We start from the raw sequence: 23,360 nt of genomic DNA on the forward strand, positions 1-23,360 counted from the left end.
GCTAGACTCTGGGGGATAATCCATCCACATTTTGGCTGCTCTTCATCTTTCTTCCTCTGTTCTTTCTCTTCTGCATCCATCTATATTCCTCATGAGGGTGTTATGTTTTCCTGATTTATGGTTGTCCAAAGAGGTATCTCAGACATTGTGTTTGTCTGAGTGTTGAACACTATCTTGAAATGCTGGAAAGCAGCAGCAGCAACAACAACAATGAAACAAAAATAACCGTTTTATTAAGGCAGGGTGATTCATTGAGACCAATGTCTATTTTTCAAGGGAGCCCTGCATATAAATTATTATTTACAGCTATCTAGGCAAGTCAGTTAACAACACATTCTTATTTACAGTGACTGCCTAGGAACAGTGGTTTAACTGCCTTGTTCAGGGGCAGAACGACAGATTTTTACCTTGTCAGCTCGGGGGATTCGATCTAGCAACCTTTCGGTTACTGGCCCGAAAGGATGCTAGATCTAACCACTAGGCTACCTGCCGCCCCATGCAAGACCAGCAGCAATTAGGTCCTCTACCAACAATCTGAATTGGTGGCTGGCATGTGAGAGCCACGTTTTCCTTGCAAATGAAATCACAACATGTCATCTTTTTTACTAACATTCTACTAACCTTATTGTCGAGTTACCTTCACGAGCAAAGTTGATCTTAAGTCCAATCCCAAATGTTAGCTCTCTCTCTCTCTAACTCCCATCCCGCTTTGTGACCTGTGGTAGAAGGTTGTTTGGGGATTGTCTGAAGGTTGTCAATGGGTTCTCTGATACATGGTGCTTGCGTGAGGAATTGAGAGAGCAGGAGGAGACCGCCAGGAGGAGCTCACACCACATAAATGTCTGATCATTGATTTCCCATGGAAGAAACATGGACCGAGACTGTTCAGCTGTGTAAATGAACCCAATGAAGCACTCATTCAGGAAGCCCACTGTAAAAAGAATCCCCTTTTTTAATATCTCTCCCATTTGAATGGTGAAAGTAGATGGTAAAACAGGGTCGATACATGCGATTGTCTTCCTCTTGTATTCTACCTGAGGAGAAAGAAGAGAGGGAAAGAAGGGCGGGTGCCAGGGAGTGTAGTCGAGGACAAAGGAGAGGTGTTGTTCCTCCTCTTCACCAGAGTCCCTTTGTTTCTCAGATGGATTTCCTGGGCAAAATTAGCCTTGTTTCTTATTCAACACTGGACAGTGCCCGCGTGGAGCGCACACACCGACCTACACAGAGGACTTGTTGATCTACAATACGAGGCGCTGTTGGAATGACTGTTTCTGTAATCTTATGGAAACCCGTGCAGCCCTGTAAAAAAATGCGATACCAGGCCCTAGTTTTGCAGTGGGGTGAATGCCATATGCCCAGTTCGTCTGCTGCATACAGTGGTTCCCCCTTTTAAAAGTTGCGAGCTTACGCCGCGGGATTTAGAGGTCATTTGTGGTTTAGTACGGTACCCTGCATCACCACTTCATTGCTCAAGACCACCACAAGGGGGAGTTAGAGCACTGATTATGCTTTTGGGTCCTACTGTGTCTCTAACTGACAATGAATGGGTGACATAAACCGAAATGGAAACTGATAATTGTGCACGACTTCAGTATTACTTACAAACCTTAGTGTAACAGTTTTAGTATTATTTAATTTTGTTAGGATTATTTTGGTGTTACTGTGGTACTGTAGCCCACTCCCGACCAGTCATGTTGTACAGCGCCACGGTCTAAGACACTGCATAACAGTGCAGGCTGTGTTGCTACAGAGGCTAGTTTAATACCGGTGCCGGCCTCGACTGGGAGACCCATGAGATGACTTGTAGGTTTTTGGTTTCTCTCCCTCTAAAAACAGAAATCATTCTAAATAACAAACTGGCTTTATTTACGAATTAGTAACAATGTCTCACCCCATGTTCAAGAATGGCCTTTTTCTCGCTCATTGTATGTTAGTTGAAAACCAAATCATCTCCAAAATATATATATTTTTTTAACAAAGCGTTAAACAAGACATCAAAACTATGACATAACACACATGGAATCAGTTAAGAACAAATTCCTATTTACAAGGACAGCCTACTCCTTCCATCCCGTTGGGGAATTGAACCCCGGTCTCCCGCGTGCCCGCAATCTCTAGTACAGCCATTATTGAAGGCTACCAAATGCTTCTCAAAGATGTCCCCTGGTGGTCAAACTAGCACTAACTAGCATGGTACTGGTGGCTCACTTAAATAACGTGCCATAGAATTCTGCGGCACCATTCAAGCTACGCTGCAACTTTTAAAGGAGGAACAACCGTATCATGTCCTAATGAGGTGACCGGTGTATTGTTGGCATATACAGTACACGGTCTTAAAACAAGTGTAAGCTACTAATGATGAAATTTAAATACACACAATGTAAAAATCCATTGAGTCCTATTGCCTAAGGCTAATATTAAGAGCTCAATATAGTTTGTTCTAATGATGGTTTGTAAACGGTTTGAACATCATGGCTCATAGCTCTCCCAGGGGCATTGATGTGCAGTAAGTGTGCAAAATGCACTCTACAAATTTTTTATATTATTATTGATGTATACAGCTGGGTGTTTAGTGAAGCGAACAGCGCCATCTAAAGGTTACAGGTGAAAGGTCAGGCCCAAACACAGCTGGCTTTATATCATTATTCTGCCATTAAAAAAATTAACTACCTTCTTCTGCCAATAGAATATCCAATATCCATGTTGGATAATGTGTGGCTGCTTTTAGCTAATATTACTATATACAGCGCCTTCAGAAAGTATTCAGACCCCTTGACTTTTCCCACATTTTGTTGTTCCTGCCTGATTTAAAGTAAATAAAATGAGAGATTTTGTTTTCTCACTGGTCTACACACAATACCCCATAATGTCAAAGTGGAATTATGTTTCTAGGTTTTTTTTTTTTTTTTTTTTACAAATTTAATAGAAAATGAAAGCTGAAATGTGTTGACTCAGTAAGTATTCAACCCCTTTGTTATGGCAAGCCTAAACGAGTTCAGTAAACATTTGCTTAACAATTCACATAATAGTGATTTAACATGATTTTTATAATAACTACCCCATTTCTGTACCCCACACACATACTATTTTCTGTAATGTCCACTCTGACATATATGTATATATATTTTAATCCATTCCTTACTTAGATTTACGTGTATTTTGGGTAAATGTTGTGAAACTGTTAGATATCACTTGTTAGATATTACTGCACTGTCGGAGATAGAAGCATAAGCATTTCACTACACATCTGCTCAACATGTGTATGTGACCAATACATTCGAACATATTTTCACTTTGTCATTATGTGGTATAGTTTCTAGATGGTTGAGAAAAAAAATCTGTTTCATCCATTTTGAATTCAGGCTGTAACATAATAAATTGTGGAATAAGTCAAGGGGTACCTATACTTTTGATATCATGGATGGTCAGTCCTTGCATCCATAGCTCTGTCTATGAATTTGGGTGGTTAAAGTTCTCCAGCCCCATCACTCAGCTTTTTACCAAAATAGGGGCTGGGAGTTGTTTTTCTTTTCTCTACTGCTGATTGGCGCTTTAAGAGGCATTACAAGACCAGGATCCATCAAATGCATTTGGTGTGTCATCATAGTGGTCTCTGATTTGTGGTCAGACTCGCTCAGGAGGAACAAACTTAAACTTGCACCTTTTTCAATGCTGAAAAACAGGAATGTGTCAATGTATTTTTGGGGGGAAATATCCTTTCTGAAATTAAAAGTAATAAGTACAGATATTTTTGAAAAACTAGATTAATCTGATTACAATATTTTTGCTGGTAATGTAACTGATTAGTTATATTTTTGTGATCAGATTACATGTAGTCAGTTACTCCCCAATCCTGTCTGTTTTGGAGGAACGGTCTAAGATCCCTCACAATGTTTTCCAACTCGTAAAACATTTTAGAAAAAGGCTGTGCCATTATCTTTGCAAGGAGAGGTATTGAAAACGGGTGTCAAATTTTTACCCCAACCTTTTTTTTGTTGATTTAAAAAAACAATTACTTGTTAGACCAAAAACCTTGGAAATTATTTTAACTTGTACTAATATAATTGTTCAAAGTTTTTTTTTTCATACAATATAGCTCAGTATTTTTATTTTATAAAGTCATTTTTGCTCTTCTTTATCAAAGGTGTCAATCATTTCTGGCCCCTCAATGTGTTAGACTGGCTGGACTAATCATACACATGAAAGAACAGTCACATGAGACATTGTAGGAAAAGCATTAAAGGTCCAATGCAGCCGTTTTTATCTCAATATGAAATCATTTCTGGGTAACGATTTAAGTCCCTTACTGTATTTGGTATTTCATTAGGATCCCCATTAGCTATTGCAAAAGCAGCAGCTACTCTTCCTGGGGTCCACACAAAACATGAAATAATACAGAATGACATAATACAGAACATTTAATAGACAACCACTCAAGGACAGAACTACATACATTTTGGAAAATGACAGAAGGTACACGTAGCCTACATATCAATACATACACACAAACTATCTAGGTCAAATAGGGGAGAGGTGTTGCTTTCTGTTTTTTGAAACCAGGCTTGCTGTTTATTTGAGCAATATGAGATGGAATGGAGTTCCATACAATAATGGTTCTGGATTTGGGGACTGTGAAAAGACCGCTGGTGGCATGTCTGGTGGGATAAGTGTGTGTATCAGTGCTGTGTGTAAGTTGACTATGCAAACAATTTAGCATTTGCAACAATGTTTCTTCTAAAAAGAAGTGATGCAGTCACTCTCCACTTTTAACCAAGAGAGACTGGCATTCATAGTGATTGTTTTCAATGAAAATTGTCAAAAAGGAACAACTTCTTAGCAAAGAGCAATTTCACAAGCATCAATTTAGCTAGGACTGTCTGGGAGTGGTCTGAGGGGGGGAGGGACAACTAAAATTGTGTTATTGACACAAGGGTTTGGAACTCCATATTGGTCTTTTAACTAATTTACTGTCTGGTGATGTCATCATGGAAGGCCAAAACTATCCCACCGAAACAGGCTGACAATTCAGTGTGTAAAACACAGGAAAATCACGTTTCTCACTGCACTGGGCCTTTTTTTAAAGGACAGTTGTTCTGATTTGACGATGTGTGGTTGAAATGAGTAACGAGCTGTCGCTTGTCTCAAGGCCATTCAACCTTTTCAATGCATGCGTCCCTATGGACCCTGGTCTAAAGTTGTGCACTATATAGGGAATAGGGTGCCATTTGGGATACATCTCAGCTGCTCATTTAAGGGCTGGGGTGGGGTGGGCAGTGCTATGGTGGGCAGTGCTATGGTGGGCAGTGCTATGGTGGGCAGTGCTGGGGTGGGCAGTGCTGTGTGGGGTGGGCAGTGCTGGGGTTGGCAGTGCGACAGGACAGGGGTGTGACCTCGTCACCTCATCCCTACTACGATATTGCTTTGTCATGAACAGGCTCCACCCCCCCCCCCATCATGTGACCCTCTCACAGCCTTGGTTGGGGGCTTCCATTACGGGTTATACAGGACAATCACGGTCACCAATCAATGTCTGCTTATTGCTGCGGGTTGTTATGTGGTCCACCTGGACAGAACAAGGACCATTTTATATTATTTTGTGTCCCAACTGTCACAATAGAAACAGTATACATTTGTTGATTGTCAGGTGGTTGTCGTCCAGATTGAGTCGTCTTTGTCGATAGATTCAGAGCATTTTATTACGCATTCAGAAAGTATTCACTCCCCTTGACTTTTTCCACATTTTGTTGTAACAGCCTGAATTTAAAATGGATTACATTTACATTTTGTCACAATATTCCATGTCAGTGGAATGATGTCTTTTTTTTTTTTAAACATTTTTTTTTAAATGAACAGCTCAAGTCGAGAGGTATTCAAGCACAAGCCTAAATAAGTTGAGGAGTAAAAATAAGAAGTTGCATGGACCTACTCTGTTTGCAGTAATAACATTTAACATGATTTCTGAATGACTACCTCATCTCTGTACCCCACACATACAATTATCTGGAAGGTCCCTCAGTCTAGCAGTGAATTTCAAATACAGATTCAACCACAAAGACCAGGAAGGTTTTCCAATGCCTCGCAAAGAAGGACTGTAATCGCTGTCAACGGTGCTTCTATGAAGTATTGACTCAGGGGTGTAAATATTTATGTAAATGAGATTTCTGTATTTCACTTTCAATAAATGTATAAAAACATGTTTTCACTTTGTCATTATGGGGTATTGTGTGTAGATGGGTGAGATAAAAAAAATAAAATCCATTTAGAATTGTCGTATGAATACAGATAAAAAGGATACATTTTGCTGGGCATAGCCTATATTTTTCTGTCAGTCACTTGGTCAATGTATTTTTGCATCACTTATGTCTTATTAGCCTTTTGTGTGTCTTAGTATCCTATTCAACGCTAGTCTGACCAATCAGAATCCAAGCATCAAGATTGTTTTGATCATGGGATATGTTCAGAGTAGCATCAGAAAATAATATTGACACACATACCGATACGGTGAATGAGTTTATCAGGAAGTGCATAGGAGATGTTGTACCCACTGTGACTATTAAAACCTACCCCAACCAGAAACCGTGGATAGATGGGAGCATTCGCGCAAAACTGAAAGTGCGAACCACCGCATTTAACAAGGGCTAGAACATTTACATTTTAGTCATTTAGCAGACGCTCTTATCCAGAGCGACTTACAGTAGTGAATGCATACATTTCATACATTTTTTTTTCTCTGTTGAAGACTGGGAATATGGAAGAATGCAAACAGTAGTTATTCACTCCGCAAAGCAATCAAGCAGGCTAAACGTCGGTATAGGGACAAAGTTGAGTCCCGGTTCAACGGCTCAGACACGAGGCGTATGTGGCAGGGTCTACAGACAATCATGGATTAGAAAAGGAAAACCAGCCACGTCGCGGACCCCGTCTTGCTTCCGGACAGGTTCAACTCCTTCGCTCGCTTTGAGGATAATACAGAGTCACCGACGCTGTCTGCTATCAAGGACTGTGGGCTCTCCTTCTCCGTGGCTGATGTAAGACATTTAAGCGTGTTAACCCTCGCAAGGCTGCCGGTCAAGATGGTATCCCTAGCCACGTCCTCAGAGCATGCGCAGACCAGCTGGTTGGTGTGTTTACAGATATATTCAATCTCTCACTATCCCAGTCTGCTGTTCCTACATGTTTCAAGATGTCCACCATTGTTCCTGTACCTAAGAAAGCAAAGGTAACTGAACTAAATGACTATCGGCTCCGTAGCACTCACCTCTGTCATCATGAAGTGCTTTGAGAGACTAGTCAAGGATCGTATCACCTCCACCTTACCTGCCACCCTAGACCCACTTCAATTTGCTTACCGCCCCAATAGATCGCCACCATACTGCCCTGTCCCATCTGGACAAGAGGCATACCTATGTAAGAATGCTGTTCATAGCTCAGCATTCAACACCATAGTACCCTCCAAGCTCGAGGCCCTGGGTCTGACCCTGCCCTGTGCAACTGGTTCCTGGACTTCCTGACGGGTCGCCCCCGGGTGGTGAAGGTAGGAAAGAACACCTCTTTGCTGATCCTGGGCCCCATAAGGGTGCGTTCTCAGCCCCCTCCTGTACTCCCTTATCACCCATGACTGCGTGGCCATGCACGCCTCTAACTCAAACATCAAGTTTTCAGACGACACAACAGTAGTAGGCTTGATTACCAACAATGATGAGACGGCCTACAGGGATGAGGTGAGGGCTCTGGGAGTGTGGTGCCAGGAAAATAACCTCTCACTCAACGTCAACAAAACAAAGGAGATGCTCGTGGACTTCAGGAAACCGCAGAGGGAGCATCCCCCTATCCACATCGACGGGACCGTAGTGGAGAAGGTGGAAAGCTTCAAGTTCCTCGGCGTACACATCACTGACAAACTGAAATGGTCCACCCACACAGACAGTGTGGCGAAGAAGGCACAACAGGAGGCTGAAGAAATTTGGCTTGGCACCTAAAACTCTCAAACTTTTACAGATGGACAATTGAGAGCGTCCTGTCAGGCTGTATCACCGCCTGGTACAGCAACTGCACCGCCCACAACCGCAAAGCTCTCCAGAGGATGGTGCGGTCTGCCCAATGCAAACTTCCCACCCTCCTGGACACCTATAGCACTCAATGCCATAGGAAGGCCAAAAAGATCATCAAGGACATTAACCACCAGAGCCACTGCCTGTTCACCCCGCTATCATCCAGAAGGCGAGGTCAGTACAGGTGCATCAAAGCTGGGACCAAGAGACTGAAAAACAGCTATCTCAAGGCTGCTAAATAGCCATCACTAGCACATTAGAGGCTGCTGCCTATAGACAGACATAGATTAGGAATCACTGGGCACTTTATTAATGTTTCTGTATCTAACATTACTCATCTCATATGTATAAACTGCACACACTATTCCACGGTATCTCAGTCACTTTTAAATTCTGTTTACATATTGCATCACCCATCTCATATGTATATAGTGTATTCTATACTATGCCACTGCATCTTAGGCCAATGCCGCACATATGTATATATTTTGTAATCCATTCCTTACTTTGATTTACGTGTATTTTGGGTAAATGTTGTGAAACTGTTAGATATTACTGCACTGTTGGAGCTAGAAACATAAGCATTTCTCTACACCAGTAATAACATCTGCTAAACACGTGTATGTGGCCAATACATTTGATTTTGAGTGTCTTAGCCTCTGTCTTATTATCCTTTATGTTCTTATTATCCTCTCCTTTGTGTCTTTATTTGTATTTTTTTATTTCACCTTTATTTAACCAGGTAGGCAAGTTGAGAACAAGTTCTCATTTACAATTGCGACCTGGCCAAGATAAAGCAAAGCACTTTGACACATACAACAAGAGTTACACATGGAGTAAAACAAACATATAGTAGAAAAATAAGTCTATATACAATGTGAGCAAATGAGGTGAGATAAGGGAGGTAAAGGCAAAAAAAGGCCGTGGTGGCAAAGTAAATACAATATAGCAAGTAAAACACTGGAACGGTAGATTTGACAGTATGCCCTCCTTTGTCTTATTATCCTTTGTCTTATTTTTACCCACCTTTTTTTGTTTTTCTTTTCTTTAGCATCACTATTTTTGGGACTGGGGCAAAATGGCTGGCTGTTCTGGAGGAGAGAGATCTAAAGCCTGGTGAGTAGACAGACCCGTAAGACTAGTGGACAGGTATATGGTGGTGGTTTTGTGTGACTCCGTTGGTTAAACACGGCGCTTACAACTCCAGGGTCATGAGTTCCAAACTGCTGCTAAATGACATCCAGTATAGCAGCGCATCTGAACCTATACCGTCTACAGGTAACTGCCAGAATAAAGGAAACGCCCATATAAAGAGTCTTAATAGGGCGTTGGGTCACCACAAGGCAGAACATTGGACTGAGATCTGGTGACTGAGACTGAGAACCATGGCGTATGGCTTACATCATCTTCATGCTAATCAAACCATTCAGTGACCACTCGTGCCCTGTGGATGGGTGCTTTGTCGTCCTATGGGGGCATAGCCATGGCAGCCAAAATAATGGCCTTCCCAGCATTTTTAGACTTGAACCTAAGCGTGATGGTATGTTAACTGCTTAATTAACTCAGGAACCACAACTGTGTGGATGCACCTGCTTTCAATATATTGTACTTTTTATCCCTCGTTTACTTACAGGCTTCCATTATTTTTTACAGTTACCTGTAGCTCTTAGAGGCCTCAGCCTGAGTGTGGCCCAGTGGGATGCTTGTTAAAAGCACGGTCTGTGCTCCTTGTCACCTCCCCAAGCATTCATTCATTTAAAACTCCTCTCTGCTCTTCAGACGCTGGGTGAGTGCGTTGAAGAGGAATGATGATGAACTAAATTAGTGGAGAGGGCCATCTCTCCTCCTCCTCCCTCGTTTAAACATGCAGATGAGCTTTAATAGCGTAGATATATTCTACAGTCGGCTCTAGGGGCTCCACTAGTCCCAACCCACTGTTATAATCACAACCCCATCTTTATTCAGAGAGTGTGTGTGTCTATAGGCCTAGTGGCTATCTCAGTGGGGAGTTGGTGTGTTGGCATATGCTCCTGGTGAGTGGCTGATATTTTAGGGGATGGGGGATGCTTCCTGGCCCCTCCGGAGGTCCTGTGCCTGGGTTGACATTTTTGACTGACACCTGGTGGCCTGGTGGGGCGTGTCGACTCCTGTGGTGGGCTCAGATCTGGGAGGTACGCCCCTCCCAACCAGCCCAGCGGGGGACACTGGCACCTCGCCAAACTTCTGTGTGGACGCTGTCCCCCTCTTGCCCTGTTCATCCCAGTCAGTTGTAGTTCTGTGCTGTATTCTGTTCTAGATGTCTCTGAGAGATCTGGGCCCATATTCATGAAGCGTCCTAGAGATTTAAAGGCTTGACTCCCCTCTGTTGAGTACTGGTCTGACGTCTCATGTCTCTCTCCTTTCTTTCGGTGCAGCAAACACACACGCGCTGCAGACCCTGCACACCATCCTGTCCACGGGCTCGCCCCTGAAGCCCCAGAGCTATGAGTACGTATACCGCTGCATCAAGAACAACGTGCTGCTGGGCTCCATCTCAGGTGAGAGCCACATCACATGGCATGACACAGTACAACACAAAGCAGCTGACGACTCACACTCATATATATGTTTTACATTTGACACGGTACGAAACAGAGGGGGAGGGAGAGAGAGGCAAGCGGGAGGAACAGTGGGGAGGGTCTTGAACCCCCGGTCTCCGTTGGAGGGTATTATATGGGAACATCCTTACCACTAGACTACCGGCTCTGAACAAATCACACAGGTACGCTCGCGACTCAATACACTGAATTGGCATTATGTTTGTCGGTAAAGGAACATGCAGCCTATTTATCTAGAAGATTCTCAGTACTGCCAGACGACTGGTTGCCTGTCCATTCGTCCCGATTTAACTGCACTTTAATTGGACGTTGCACCCTATAAAAGCGACAGGTGTGTGTATCTGAGGTCAGGTGGAGTCCACGACTCAATCATTCACTCCTGAAGGAAACGACACCTTGTGATGTCCCTGTATGCATGCAGTCTGTGTCACTTTCCCATCGGGGGCGGCAGGCACAAAGGAAGGAGAATTAACACAGTAAGCTATGCCGTCGGGCACGTCTGATCCGCTCAACAGCACTCCTAAAATAACATTATCACTTGAAGCTGCTGCCACTCAAGTCCACCGTGTGCATCTGACAGTGGGAACAACTTCCTGCAAGATTAGTTCTGTCTTAGAAAAAGTTTATTCTCAAGGCAGCCAGGACCCAAAGACTTCAAGTGGCACATTTTGGCAATCCGGTTGCATTTAGACCCATGCAGATCTGTACAACCGACTGGCCTGTAATACACTACCATGTACCCTACCAGCGAGTTAAAGTGTACAGTTTTTCCTACCACACTTCCATCATCTAAGCCTTGACATTACTGTAAATGAGTGTGGGTGTGATCCCTGTTCCAGGAGTCTGGTTGCATCCCAAATGACATCCTATTCCCTATATAGTGCACTACTTTAGACCAGGCCCCATAGGATCACATGGCCATAAGGTTCTGGTGGAAAAGTAGTGCAATATGTAGGTAATAGTGCCATTTAGGACGCACGTGTCATTGGTGGTGGGAGTATTTCTTCAGTAGAGAAAGGTTCAGCTTTCTACAGCGCTTCGTGCTCTGTTGACAGACGGGTTTTCAGAGAAGTCTCTGACACCCTTAGCGCCACTCGGCACTTAACATTTACAAGATGGATTTGAGCGACGTTTCGTGGCAGTGGACGCCATGTGTCTTTCATTGAAATGTCAGCTGCCGCAGGCACAAGTGTCTGCTGCCTGAAAGGAACACACACAAGCAAAGCAGACTGAGGAATCTTGTGTGTGACTGAATGCATGGCTGTGTGTGTGTTCATAATGTGAAAGTATTCAGACCCCTTCACTTTTTCCAAATGCTGTTACGTTACATCCTTATTCTAAAATTGATTAATTGTTAGTTTTTTTCCCCCTCATCAGTCTACACACAATACTCCATAATGACAAAGCAAAAACCAGGATTGTAGAAATGTTTGCTAATAACAAAATGAAATCACATTTGCGTAAGTATTCAGACCCTTTACTCAGAACTTTGTTGAAGCACCTTTGGCAGCGATTATAGCCTCAAGTCTTCTTGGGTATGATGCTACAAGCTTGGCACACCTGTATTTGGGGAGTTTCTCCCATTTCTTCTCTGCAGATCCTCTCAAGCTCTGTCAGGTTGGATGGGGAGTGTTGCTGCACAGCTATTTTCAGGTCTCTCCAGAGATGTTCGATCGTGTTCAAGTCCAGGCTCTGGCTGGGCCACTCAAGGAAATTCAGAAACTTGTCCCAAAGTCACTCCTGCGTTGTCTTGTTTGTGTGCTTAGCGTCATTGTCCTGTTGGAAGGGGAACCTTCGCCCCAGTCTGAGGTCCAGAGCGCTCTGGAGCAGGTTTTCATTAGTGATCTCTGTACTTTGCTCCATTCATCTTTCCCTCGATCCTGACTAGTCTCCCAGTCCCTGCCGCTGAGAAACATCCCCACAGCATGATGCTGCCACCACCATGCTTCACCGTAGGGATGGTGCCAGGTTTCCTCCAGACGTGACGCTTGACATGTAGGCCAAAGAGTTCATTCTTGGTTTTACCAGACCAGAGAATCTTGTTTATCATGGTCAGAGTCCTTTAGGTGCCTTTACGCAAACTCCAAGTGGGCTGTGTCATGTTCCTTTTACTGAGGAGTGAGTTCCGTCTGGCCACTCTTCCATAAAGGCTTGATTGGTGGAGTGCTGCAGAGATGGTTGTCATTCTGGAAGGTTCTCCCATCGCCACAGAGGAACTCTGGTGCTCTGTCAAAGTGACCATGGGGTTTTTGAAAACAGTATGCACCTGAGCTAAATTTCGAGTCTCATAGCAAAGGGTCAGAATACTTATGTTTTTTATTTTGAATACATTTGCAGAAATTTCTAAGAAACCTGTTTTTGCTTTGTGGTATTGTGTGTAGATTGAGGGAAAAAATGAATTCAATCCATTGTAGAAGAAGGCTGTCAATTAAGAAAATACAGAAAAAATCAAGATGTCTGAATATTTTCAGAATGCACTGTATGTTTTATATAGTGTATGTTATATGTGAACATATGTTTTATATAGTGTGTGTTATATGTGAACATATGCTTTTATATAGTGTGTGTGACCTTTCCAGCAGATTCTTGCCCCAAGTCCTGGTTAAATACCTACCCTGGTGTGTGTGTGTGTGTGTGTGTTTGTGCTGTGTGCGTGTGTCTGTGTGCGCGTGTGTGTGTTTGTCTGTGTGCGCGTGTGTGTGTGTTTGTCTGTGTGCGCATGTAAACTCAGCAAAAAAAGAAACGTCCCTTTTTCAGGACCATGTCTTTCAAAAATAATTCGTAAAAATGCAAATAACTTCACAAATCTTCAATGTAAAGGGTTTAAACACTGTTTCCTATGTTTGTTTAATGAACCATCAACAATTAATGAACATGCACCTGTGGAACGGTCGTTAAGACACTAACAGCTTACAGACGGTAGGCAATTAAGGTCACAGTTATGAAAACTTAGGACACTAGAGGCCTTTCTACTGACTCTGAAAAACACCAAAAGAAAGATGCCCAGGGTCCCTGCTCATCTGTGTGAACGTGCCTTAGGCATGCTGCAAGGAGGCATGAGGACTGCAGATGTGGCCAGGGCAATAAATTGCGATGTCCGTACTGTGAGACGCCTAAGACAGCGCTACAGGGAGACAGGATGGATAGCTGATCGTCCTCGCAGTGGCAGACCACGTGTAACAACACCTGCACAGGATCGGTACATCCGAACATCACACCTGCGGGACAGGTACAGGATTGCAACAACATCTGCCCGAGTTACACCAGGAACGCACAATCCCTCCATCAGTGCTCAGACTGTCCACAATAGGTTGAGAGAGGCTGGACTGAGGGTTTGTAGGCCTGTTGTAAGGCAGGTCCTCACCAGACATCACTGGCAACAACGTCGCCTATGGGCATAAACCCACCGTTGCTGGACAGACAGGACTGGCAAAAAGTGCTCTTCACTGACGAGTCGCGGTTTAGTCTCACTGGGGGTGATGGTTGGATTCGCGTTTATCGTCGAAGGAATGAGCGTTACACCGAGGCCTGTACTCTGGAGCGGGATCGATTTTGGAGGTGGAGGGTCCGTCATGGTCTGGGGAGGTGTGTCACAGCATCATTGGACTGCGCTTGTTGTCATTGCAGGACATCTCAACGCTGTGAGTTACAGGGAAGACATCCTCCTCCCTCATGTGGTACCCTTCCTGCAGGCTCATCCTGACATGACCCTCCAGCAAGACAATGCCACCAGCCATACTGCTCGTTCTGTGCGTGATTTCCTGCAAGACAGGAATGTCAGTGTTCTGCCATTGCCAGCGAAGAGCCCGGATCTCAATCCCATTAAGCATGTCTGGGACCTGTTGGATCGGAGGGTGAGGGCTAGGGCCATTCCCCCCCCAGAAAGGTCTGGGAACTTGCAGGTGCCTTGGTGGAAGAGTGGGGTAACACCTCCAAGCAAGAACAGGCAGATCTGGTGCAGTCCATGAGGAGGAGATGCACTGCAGTACTTAATGCAGCTGGTGGCCACACCAGATAATGACTCTTACTTTTGACCCCCCCCCCCCTTGTTCAGGAACGCATTATTCCATTTCTGTTAGTCATGTGCCTGTGGAACTTCTTCAGTTTTGTCTCAGTTGTTGAATCTTGTTTGCTGAAAATAAACGCAGTTGACAGTGAGGACGTTTCTTTTTTTTGCTGAGTGTACAGTCGTGGCCAAAAGTTTTGAGAATGACACAAATATACATTTTCACAAAGTCTGCTGCCTCAGTTTGTATGATGGCAAGTTGCATATTCTCCAGAATGTTATGAAGAGTGATCAGATGAATTGCAATTAATTGCAAAGTCCCTCTTTGCCATGCAAATGAACTGAATCCCCAAAATGCATTTCTACTGCATTTCAGCCCTGCCACAAAAGGACCAGCTGACATGTCAGTGATTCTCTTGTTAACACAGGTGTGAGTGTTGATGAGGACAAGGCTGGAGATCACTCTGTCATGCTGATTGAGTTTGAATAACATACTGGAAGCTTCAAAAGGAGGGTGGTGCTTGGAACCATGGTTACCTGCAAGGAAACACATGCCGTCATCATTGCTTTGCACAAAAAGGGCTTCACAGGCAAGGATTTTGCTGCGAGTAAGATTGCACCTAAATCAACCATTTATCGGATCATCAAGAACTTCAAGGAGAGCGGTTCAGTTGTTGGGAAGAAGGCTTCAGAGCCCCCAAGAAAGTCCAGCAAGCGCCAGGACTGTCTCCTAAAGTTGATTCAGCTGCGGGATCGGGGCACCACCAGTACAGAGCTTGCCCAGGAATGGCAGCAGGCAGGTGTGAGTGCATCTGCACGCACAGTGAGGCGAAGACTTTTGGAAGATGGCCTGGTGTCATGAAGGGCAGCAAAGAAGCCACTTCTCTCGGAAAAACATCAGGGACAGACTGCTATTCTGTAAAAGGTACAGGGATTGGACTGCTGAGGACTGGGGTAAAGTAATTTTCTCTGAATCCCCTTTCCGATTGTTTGGGGCATCGGAAAAAAGCTTGTCCGGAGAAGACAAGGTGAGCGCTACCATCAGTCCTGTGTCATGCCAACAGTAAAGCATCCTGAGACCATGTGTGGGGTTGCTTCTCAGCGAAGGGAGTGGGCTCACTCACAATGTTGCCTAAGAACACAGGCATGAATAAAGAATGGTAACAACACATCCTCCGAGAGCAACTTCTCCCAACCATCCAGGAACAGTTTGGTGACAAACAATGCCTTTTCCAGCATGATGGAGCAGCTTGCCATAAGGCAAAAGTGAAAGCTAAGTGGCTCGGGGAACAAAACATTGATATTTTGGGTCCATGGCCAGGAAACTCTCCAGACCTTAATCCCATTGAGAACTTGTGGCCAATCCTCAAGAGGCGGGTGGACAAACAAAACCCCACAAATTCTGACAAACTCCAAGCATTGATTATGCAAGAATGGGCTGCCATCAGTCAGGATGTGGCCCAGAAGTTAATTGACAGCATGCCAGGGCGGATTGCAGCGGTCTTGAAAAAGAAGGGTCAACACTGCAAATATTGTCTCTTTGCATCAACTTCATGTAATTGTCAATAAAAGCCTTTGACACTTATGAAATGCTTGTAATTATACTTCAGTATTCCATAGTAACATCTGACAAAAATATCTAAAGACACTGAAGCAGAAAACTTTGGAAATTAATATTTGTGTCATTCTCAAAACTTTTGGCCACGACTGTATGTGTGTGCATGGGTCTTAGCATAGGACAGCAGTGCCTGATTCAGTCAACCTTTTAGCAGCCAGGACCACGGGAAGGCCACCTCTACAGGCTGCTGACAGGGGTCTGCCTGAGCATATGTGTGCAGTGTTCACTTCCTCCTGCTCTTCCTGTCCCCCTGCTAGCCGGACCCCTGTAGACTTTAACGGCTAAGACTCCCAACTCTATCCTTCCACCTGACTGCCATATGACCCCTTCACTCTCACTCTCTCTCACATATATTTATATATATTTACAATGGTGTTTGTTCTTCACTGGTATTTCACCCAATAGATATGGGAGTTAATCAAAATTGAATTTGTTTTCGAATTATTTGGTGTTGTACGCAGAGGATATTTTTTGCATAATTCTGTATGCGGTCTCTCAATTTAGTGTTTGTCCCATTTAGTGAAATCTTGGTTGGTGAGCGGACCCCAGACCTCTCAACCATAAAGGGGAATGGGTTCTATATCTGATTCAAGTATTTTTAGCCATATCCTAATTGGTATGTTGAATTTTATGTTCCTTTTGATGGCATAGAAGGCCCTTCTTGCCTTGTGTCTCAGATCGTTCAAAGCTTTGTGGAAGTTACCTGTGGCGCTGATGTTTAGGCCAAGCTATGTATAGTTTTTTGTGTGCAGAAGATCTAGGTGCTGCTGTAGGCCCTCCTTGGTTGGGGACAGAGGCACCAGATCATCAGCAGACATTTTACGTTAGATTCTAGTAGCCTGCATCCCTGTCTTATCCCCAGCCCTGTGGAAAGAAATGTGTGTATCTTTTGCCAATTCTAACCGCTTGAGGAGACTTTGCCTTTGTTTGTTTGTCAATTAGGGTGTGCAGGGTGAATACATGGTCTGTCGTACGGTAATTTGGTAAAAAGCCAATTTAACATTTGCTCAGTACATTGTTTTTTGCTGAGGAAATGTACGAGTCTGCTGTTAATGATAATGCAGAGAATTTTCCCAAGGTTGCTGTTGACATGTAGTTATTGGTGTCAAATTTGTCTCTAATTTTGTGGCTTGGGGTGATCAGTCCTTGGTTCCAAATATTGGGGAAGATGCCAGAGCTGAGGATGATGTTTAAGTATAGAAAATTGGAATTTGTGTTCTCTCTTTGTGTGTTTTCATAGTCTCCATTCTCTTCTTTCTTAGTCTCCCACCTCTTTCTGCTACTCTCCTGATCAGATCTGGTGTCGTCTGTTATTTCTCTGCCCTGGTTTCCTGTGTAGTTTGTGTGTGTATGTGCTCTCACTGGGTGCCACTCCTCAACGGGGAGTTTATTTTTGGAACAGAACAAACCCCTATCTGACTTTAAAAAGCACCAGAGGATGTTCAAAGTTTTCCTCTGCAAAAATTGGAATATTCATAAAAGTAAGAGGTAACCAATAAGGATGTCAGGAATGTGGGGGGGGAAAGAACAAAACAATTGTGACTGGCTGCTGTAGTGACACTGAAGTGTGCCTAAACTGAGAGGCAGGCATGGCATTCTCCCCACGGACCCAATTAAGCTCGACTAAAGAGCCAGGCAGAATTTGGGGATGCGACGAAGTGACTGATAGGTGGAGGGGTGGCTGGATGGATGGATGAATGAATGGATAGGTGGGAGGAGAGATGAATAGAACATCTGTCAGAAACAGCAGATTTAAGAGGTGGATAGAGAGAGGTATCACCCACAGATAAAAAGAGGGGGTGGGAATAGACTCAATGTACCGTAGATTGGCTCCATGTTGCGTAACTGTACTACTGTAGAATAACAAGCCTGCACCACAACACCATCACACTTTACAATGTCCGTCGCACATCACCTTACTGAATTCACTACACCTAACCATGACCGTATTCTCTACGTTGATCACTACACCCCTCATCACTGTCAAACGCTCCCTGAAACACTTCAGCGAGCAGGCCTTTCTAATCGACCTGGCCCGGGATTCCTGGAAGGATATTTACCTCATCCTGTCTGTAGAGGATGCCTGGTTATTCTTTAAAAGTGCCTTCCTCACCATGTTCAATAAGCATGCCCCGTTCAAAAAATGTAGAACCAGGAACAGATATAGCCTTTGGTTCTCTCCAGACCTGACTGCCCTTGACCAGCACAAAACATCCTGTGGCTTTCTGCATTAGCGTCGAATAGCCCCCGTGACATGCAACTTTTTAGGGAAGTTAGGAACAAATACACACAGGCAGTTAGGAAAGCTAAGGCTAGCTTTTTCAAAGAGAAATTTGCATCCTGTAGTACAAACTCAAAGTTCTGGGATACTGTAAAGTCCATGGAGAATAAGAGCACCTCCTCCCACTGCACTGAGGCTAGGAAACACTGTCACTACTGATAAATCCACAATAATTGAGAATTTCAATAAGCATTTTTCTACGGCTCGTCTTTGCTTTCCACCTAGCTACCCCTACCCCGATCAACAGCCCTCCATCCCCCACAGCAACTTGCCCAAGCCTCCCCCATTTCTCCTTCACCCAAATCCAGATAGCTGATGTTCTGAAAGAGCTGCAAAATCTGGACCCCTACAAACCAGCCGGGCTAGACAATCTGGACCCTCTCTTTCTAAAATGATCAGCCGAAAATGTTGCAACCCCTATTACTAGCCTGTTCAACCTCTTTCGTATCGTCTGAGATTCCCATAGATTGGAAAGCTGCCGTGGTCATCCCCCTATTCAAAGGGGGAGACACTTTAGACCCAAACTGCTACAGACCTATATCTATCCTACCCTGCCTTTTCTAAGATCTTTGAAAGCCAAGTCAACAAACAGATTACCGACCATTTCGAACCCCACCGTACCTTCTCCGCTATGCAATCTGGTTTCAGAGCTGGTCACGGGTGCACCTCAGCCACGCTCAAGGTCCTAAACGATATCATAACCGCCATCGATAAGAGACTGTGCAGCTGTATTCATCGACCTGGCTAAGGCTTTCGACTCTGTCAATCACCACAATCTTATCGGCAGACTCGACAGCCTTAGTTTCTCAAATGATTGCCTCGCCTGGTTCACCAACTACTTCTCAGAGTTCAGTGTGTCAAATTATTTTTACATTTTAGTCATTTAGCAGACGCTCTTATCCAGAGCGACTTACAGTAAGTGAATGCATTCACTTCATTGTATTTTTATTTTTTGTACTGGCCCCCCGTGGGAATCGACCCACAACCCTGGCGTTGCCACACACCATGCTGGCGTTGCAAACACCATGCTCTACCAACTGAGCCACAGGGAAGACCTATTAGAGGGCCTGTTGTCCGGACCTCTGGCAGTCTCTATGGGGGTGCCAGGGTTCAATTCTCAGGCCAACTCTTTTCTCTGTATACATCAATGATGTCGCTCTTGCTGCTGATGATTCTCTGATCCACCTCTACGCAGACGACACCATTCTGTATACTTCTGGCCCTCCTATGGACACTGTGTTAACTAACCTCCAGATGAGCTTCAATGCCATACAACTCTCCTTCCGTGGCCTCCAACCGCTCTTAAATACAAGTGAAACTAAATGCATGCTCTTCAACCGAATGCTGCCCAAACCTGCCCGCCCGTCCAGCATCACTACTCTGGACGGTTCTGACTTAGAATATGTGGACAACTACAAATACCTAGGTGTCTGGTTAGACTGTAAACTCTCCTTCCAGACTCGCATTAAGCATCTCCAATCCAAAATTAAATCTAGAATCGGCTTCCTATTTCTCAACAAAGCATCCTTCACTCATGCTGCCAAACATACCGTCGTAAAACACCATCCTACCGATCCTCGACGATGTCATTTACAAAATAGCCTCCAACACGCTACTCAACAATTTGGATGCAGTCTATCACAGTGCCATCCGTTTTGTCACCAAAGCCCCATATACTACCCACCACTGCGACCTGTACGCTCTTGTTGGCTTGCCCTTGCTTCATACTCGTCGCCAAACCCACTGGCTCCAGGTCATCTACAAGTCTCTGCTAGGTAAAGCCCCGCCTTATCTCAGCTCACTGGTCACCATAGCAGCACCCACCCGTAGCACGCACTCCAGCAGGTATATCTCACTGGTCACCCCCAAAGCCAATTCTTCCTTTGGCCGCCTTTCCTTCCAGTTCTCTGCTCCCAATGACTGGAACAAACTGCAAAAATCACTGAAGCTGGAGACTCCCATCTCCCTCACTAGCTTTAAGCACCGGCTGTCAGAGCAGCTCACAGATCACTGCACCTGTACATAGTCCATCAGTAAATAGCCCATCTAACTACCTCATCCCCATACTATATTTATTTATTTATCTTGCTCCTTTGCACCCCATTATTTCTACTTTGCACATTCATCTTCTGCACATCCTACCATTCCAGTGTTTAATTGCTATATTGTAATTGCTTCGCCACCATGGCCTATTTATTGCCTTACCTCTGTTATCCTACCTCATTTGCACATACTGTATATAGAGTTTTTCTACTGTATTATTGACTGTTTGTTTTACTCCATGTGTAACTCTGTTGTTGTATGTGTCGAACTGCTTTGTTTTATCTTGGCCAGGTCGAAGTTGCAAATGAGAACTTGTTCTCAACTAACCTACCTGGTTAACCTGTTGTGGATAGGGGGCAGTATTTGCACGGCCGGATAAAAAATGTACCCGATTTAATCTGGTTACTACTCCTGCCCAGTAACTAGAATATGCATATAATTGTTTGATTTGGATAGAAAACACCCTAAAGTTTCTAAAACTGTTTGAATGGTGTCTGTGAGTATAACAGAACTCATTTGGCAGGCCAAAACCTGAGAAGATTCCAAACAGGAAGCACTCTCTCTGACCATTTCATGGCCTTATTGATCATCTCTAACAAAAACAGGGGATCTCTGGCATGACGTGACATTTTCTAACGCTCCCATAGGCTCTCAGAAGGCGCCAGAAAGCTGAATCGTGGCTTTGCAGCCCATGGCTGAAAAACATTAGCGCATTTTGTAAGTGACCGATCTGAGGACAATGGGACGGGGCGCGCATGCCCGAGTCGACTCAATGTTTACTTTCTCTCTCTTTGAACGAAAACCACCACTCCCGGTCGGAATATTATTGCTTTTTTACGAGAAAAATGGCATAAAAATTGATTGTAAACAGTGGTTGACATGCTTCGAAGTACGGTAATGGAATATTTAGAATTTTGTCACGAAATGCGCCGTGCGCGTGACCCTTATTTACACTTCGGATAGTGTCTTGAACGCACGAACAAAACGCTGCTATTTGGATATAACTATGGATTATTTGGGACCAAACCAACATTTGTTATTGAAGTAGAAGTCCTGGGAGTGCATTCTGACGAAGAACAGCAAAGGTAATAACATTTTTCTTATAGTAAATCTGACTTTGGTGAGTGCTAAACTTGCTGGGTGTCTAAATAGCTAGCCCTGTGATGTCGGGCTATCTACTCAGAATATTGCAAAATGTGCTTTCACCGAAAAGCTATTTTAAAATCGGACATAGCGAGTGCATATAGGAGTTCTGTATCTATAATTCTTAAAATAATTGTTATGCTTTTTGTGAACGTTTATCGTGAGTAATTTAGTAAATTCACCGGAAGTGTTCGGTGGGAATGCTAGTCACATGCTAGTCACATGCTAATGTAAAAAAGCTGGTTTTTGATATAAATATGAACATGATTGAACAAAACATGCATGTATTGTATAACATAATGTCCTAGGATTGTCATCTGATGAAGATCATCAAAGGTTAGTCCTGCATTTAGCTGTGGTTTGGGTTTATGTGACATATGCTAGCTTGAAAAATGGGTGTCTGATTATTTCTGGCTGGGTACTCTGCTGACATAATCTAATGTTTTGCTTTCTTTGTAAAGCCTTTTTGAAATTGGACAGTGTGGTTAGATTAACGAGAGTCTTGTCTTTAAAATGGTGTATAATAGTCATATGTTTGAGAAATTGACGTAATAGCATTTGTAAGGTATTTGAATATCGCGCCACAGGATTACACTGGCTGTTGAGTAGGTGGGACAAGCGTCCCACCTAGCCCCTAGAGGTTAACCTCTTACATCTAGACGTTCCGCTAGCGGAACACCTGCTCCAATATCCAATGATAGGCGTGGCGCGAATTACAAATTCCTCAAATACAAAAACTTCAATTTTTCAAACATATGACTATTTTACACCATTTTAAAGACAAGACTCTCCTTTATCTAACCACACTGTCCGATTTCAAAAAGGCTTTACAGCGAAAGCAAAACATTAGATTATGTCAGCAGAGTACCCAGCCAGAAATAATCAGACACCCATTTTTCAAGCTAGCATATAATGTCACAAAAAACAAAACCACAGCTAAATGCAGCACTAACCTTTGATGATCTTCATCAGATGACACACCTAGGACATGATGTTATACAATACATGCATGTTTTGTTCAATCAAGTTCATATTTATATCAAAAACCAGCTTTTTACATTAGCATGTGACGTTCAGAACTAGCATACCCCCCGCAAACCTCCGGTGAATTTACTAAATTACTCACGATAAACGTTCACAAAAAACATAACAATTATTTTAAGAATTATAGATCCAGAACTCCTTTGTGCAATCGAGGTGTCCGATTTTTAAAACAGCTTTTTGCAGAATATTGCACATTTTGCAATATTCTGAGTAGATAGCCCGACATCACGGCTAGCTATTTAGACACCCACCAAGTTTAGCCCTGACCAAACTACGATTTACTATTAGAAAAGTTTGATTACCTTTGGTGTTCTTCGTCAGAATGCACTCCCAGGACTGCTACTTCAATAACAAATGTTGGTTTGGTTCAAAATAATCCATTGTTATATCCAAATAGCAGCGTTTTGTTCGTGCGTTCAAGACACTATCCGAAGTGTAAATAAGGGTCACGAGCACGGCGCATTTCGTGACAAAAGATTTCTAAATATTCCATTACCGTACTTCGAAGCATGTCAACCGCTGTTTAAAATCTATTTTTATGCAATTTTTCTCATAAAAAAGCGATAATATTCCGACC

At 43.7% G+C, this 23,360-nt stretch overlaps 1 protein-coding gene across 1 annotated transcript in view; it reads left to right on the plus strand.

Annotated features, from left to right (window-relative positions):
• The window catches only part of aacs (acetoacetyl-CoA synthetase), a 54,144-nt gene that overhangs the window by 25,093 nt on the left and 5,691 nt on the right, over positions 1-23,360 (plus strand). The window contains exons 11-12 of the mRNA XM_014172663.2: positions 9,103-9,167; positions 10,466-10,588. Of these exons, the coding sequence (XP_014028138.1) occupies positions 9,103-9,167; positions 10,466-10,588 (188 nt within the window). The remainder of the gene's footprint in view (positions 1-9,102; positions 9,168-10,465; positions 10,589-23,360) is intronic.

Source organism: Salmo salar, chromosome ssa24 (genome assembly GCF_905237065.1).
Source record: "Salmo salar chromosome ssa24, Ssal_v3.1, whole genome shotgun sequence".
Lineage (NCBI taxonomy): Eukaryota > Metazoa > Chordata > Actinopteri > Salmoniformes > Salmonidae > Salmo > Salmo salar.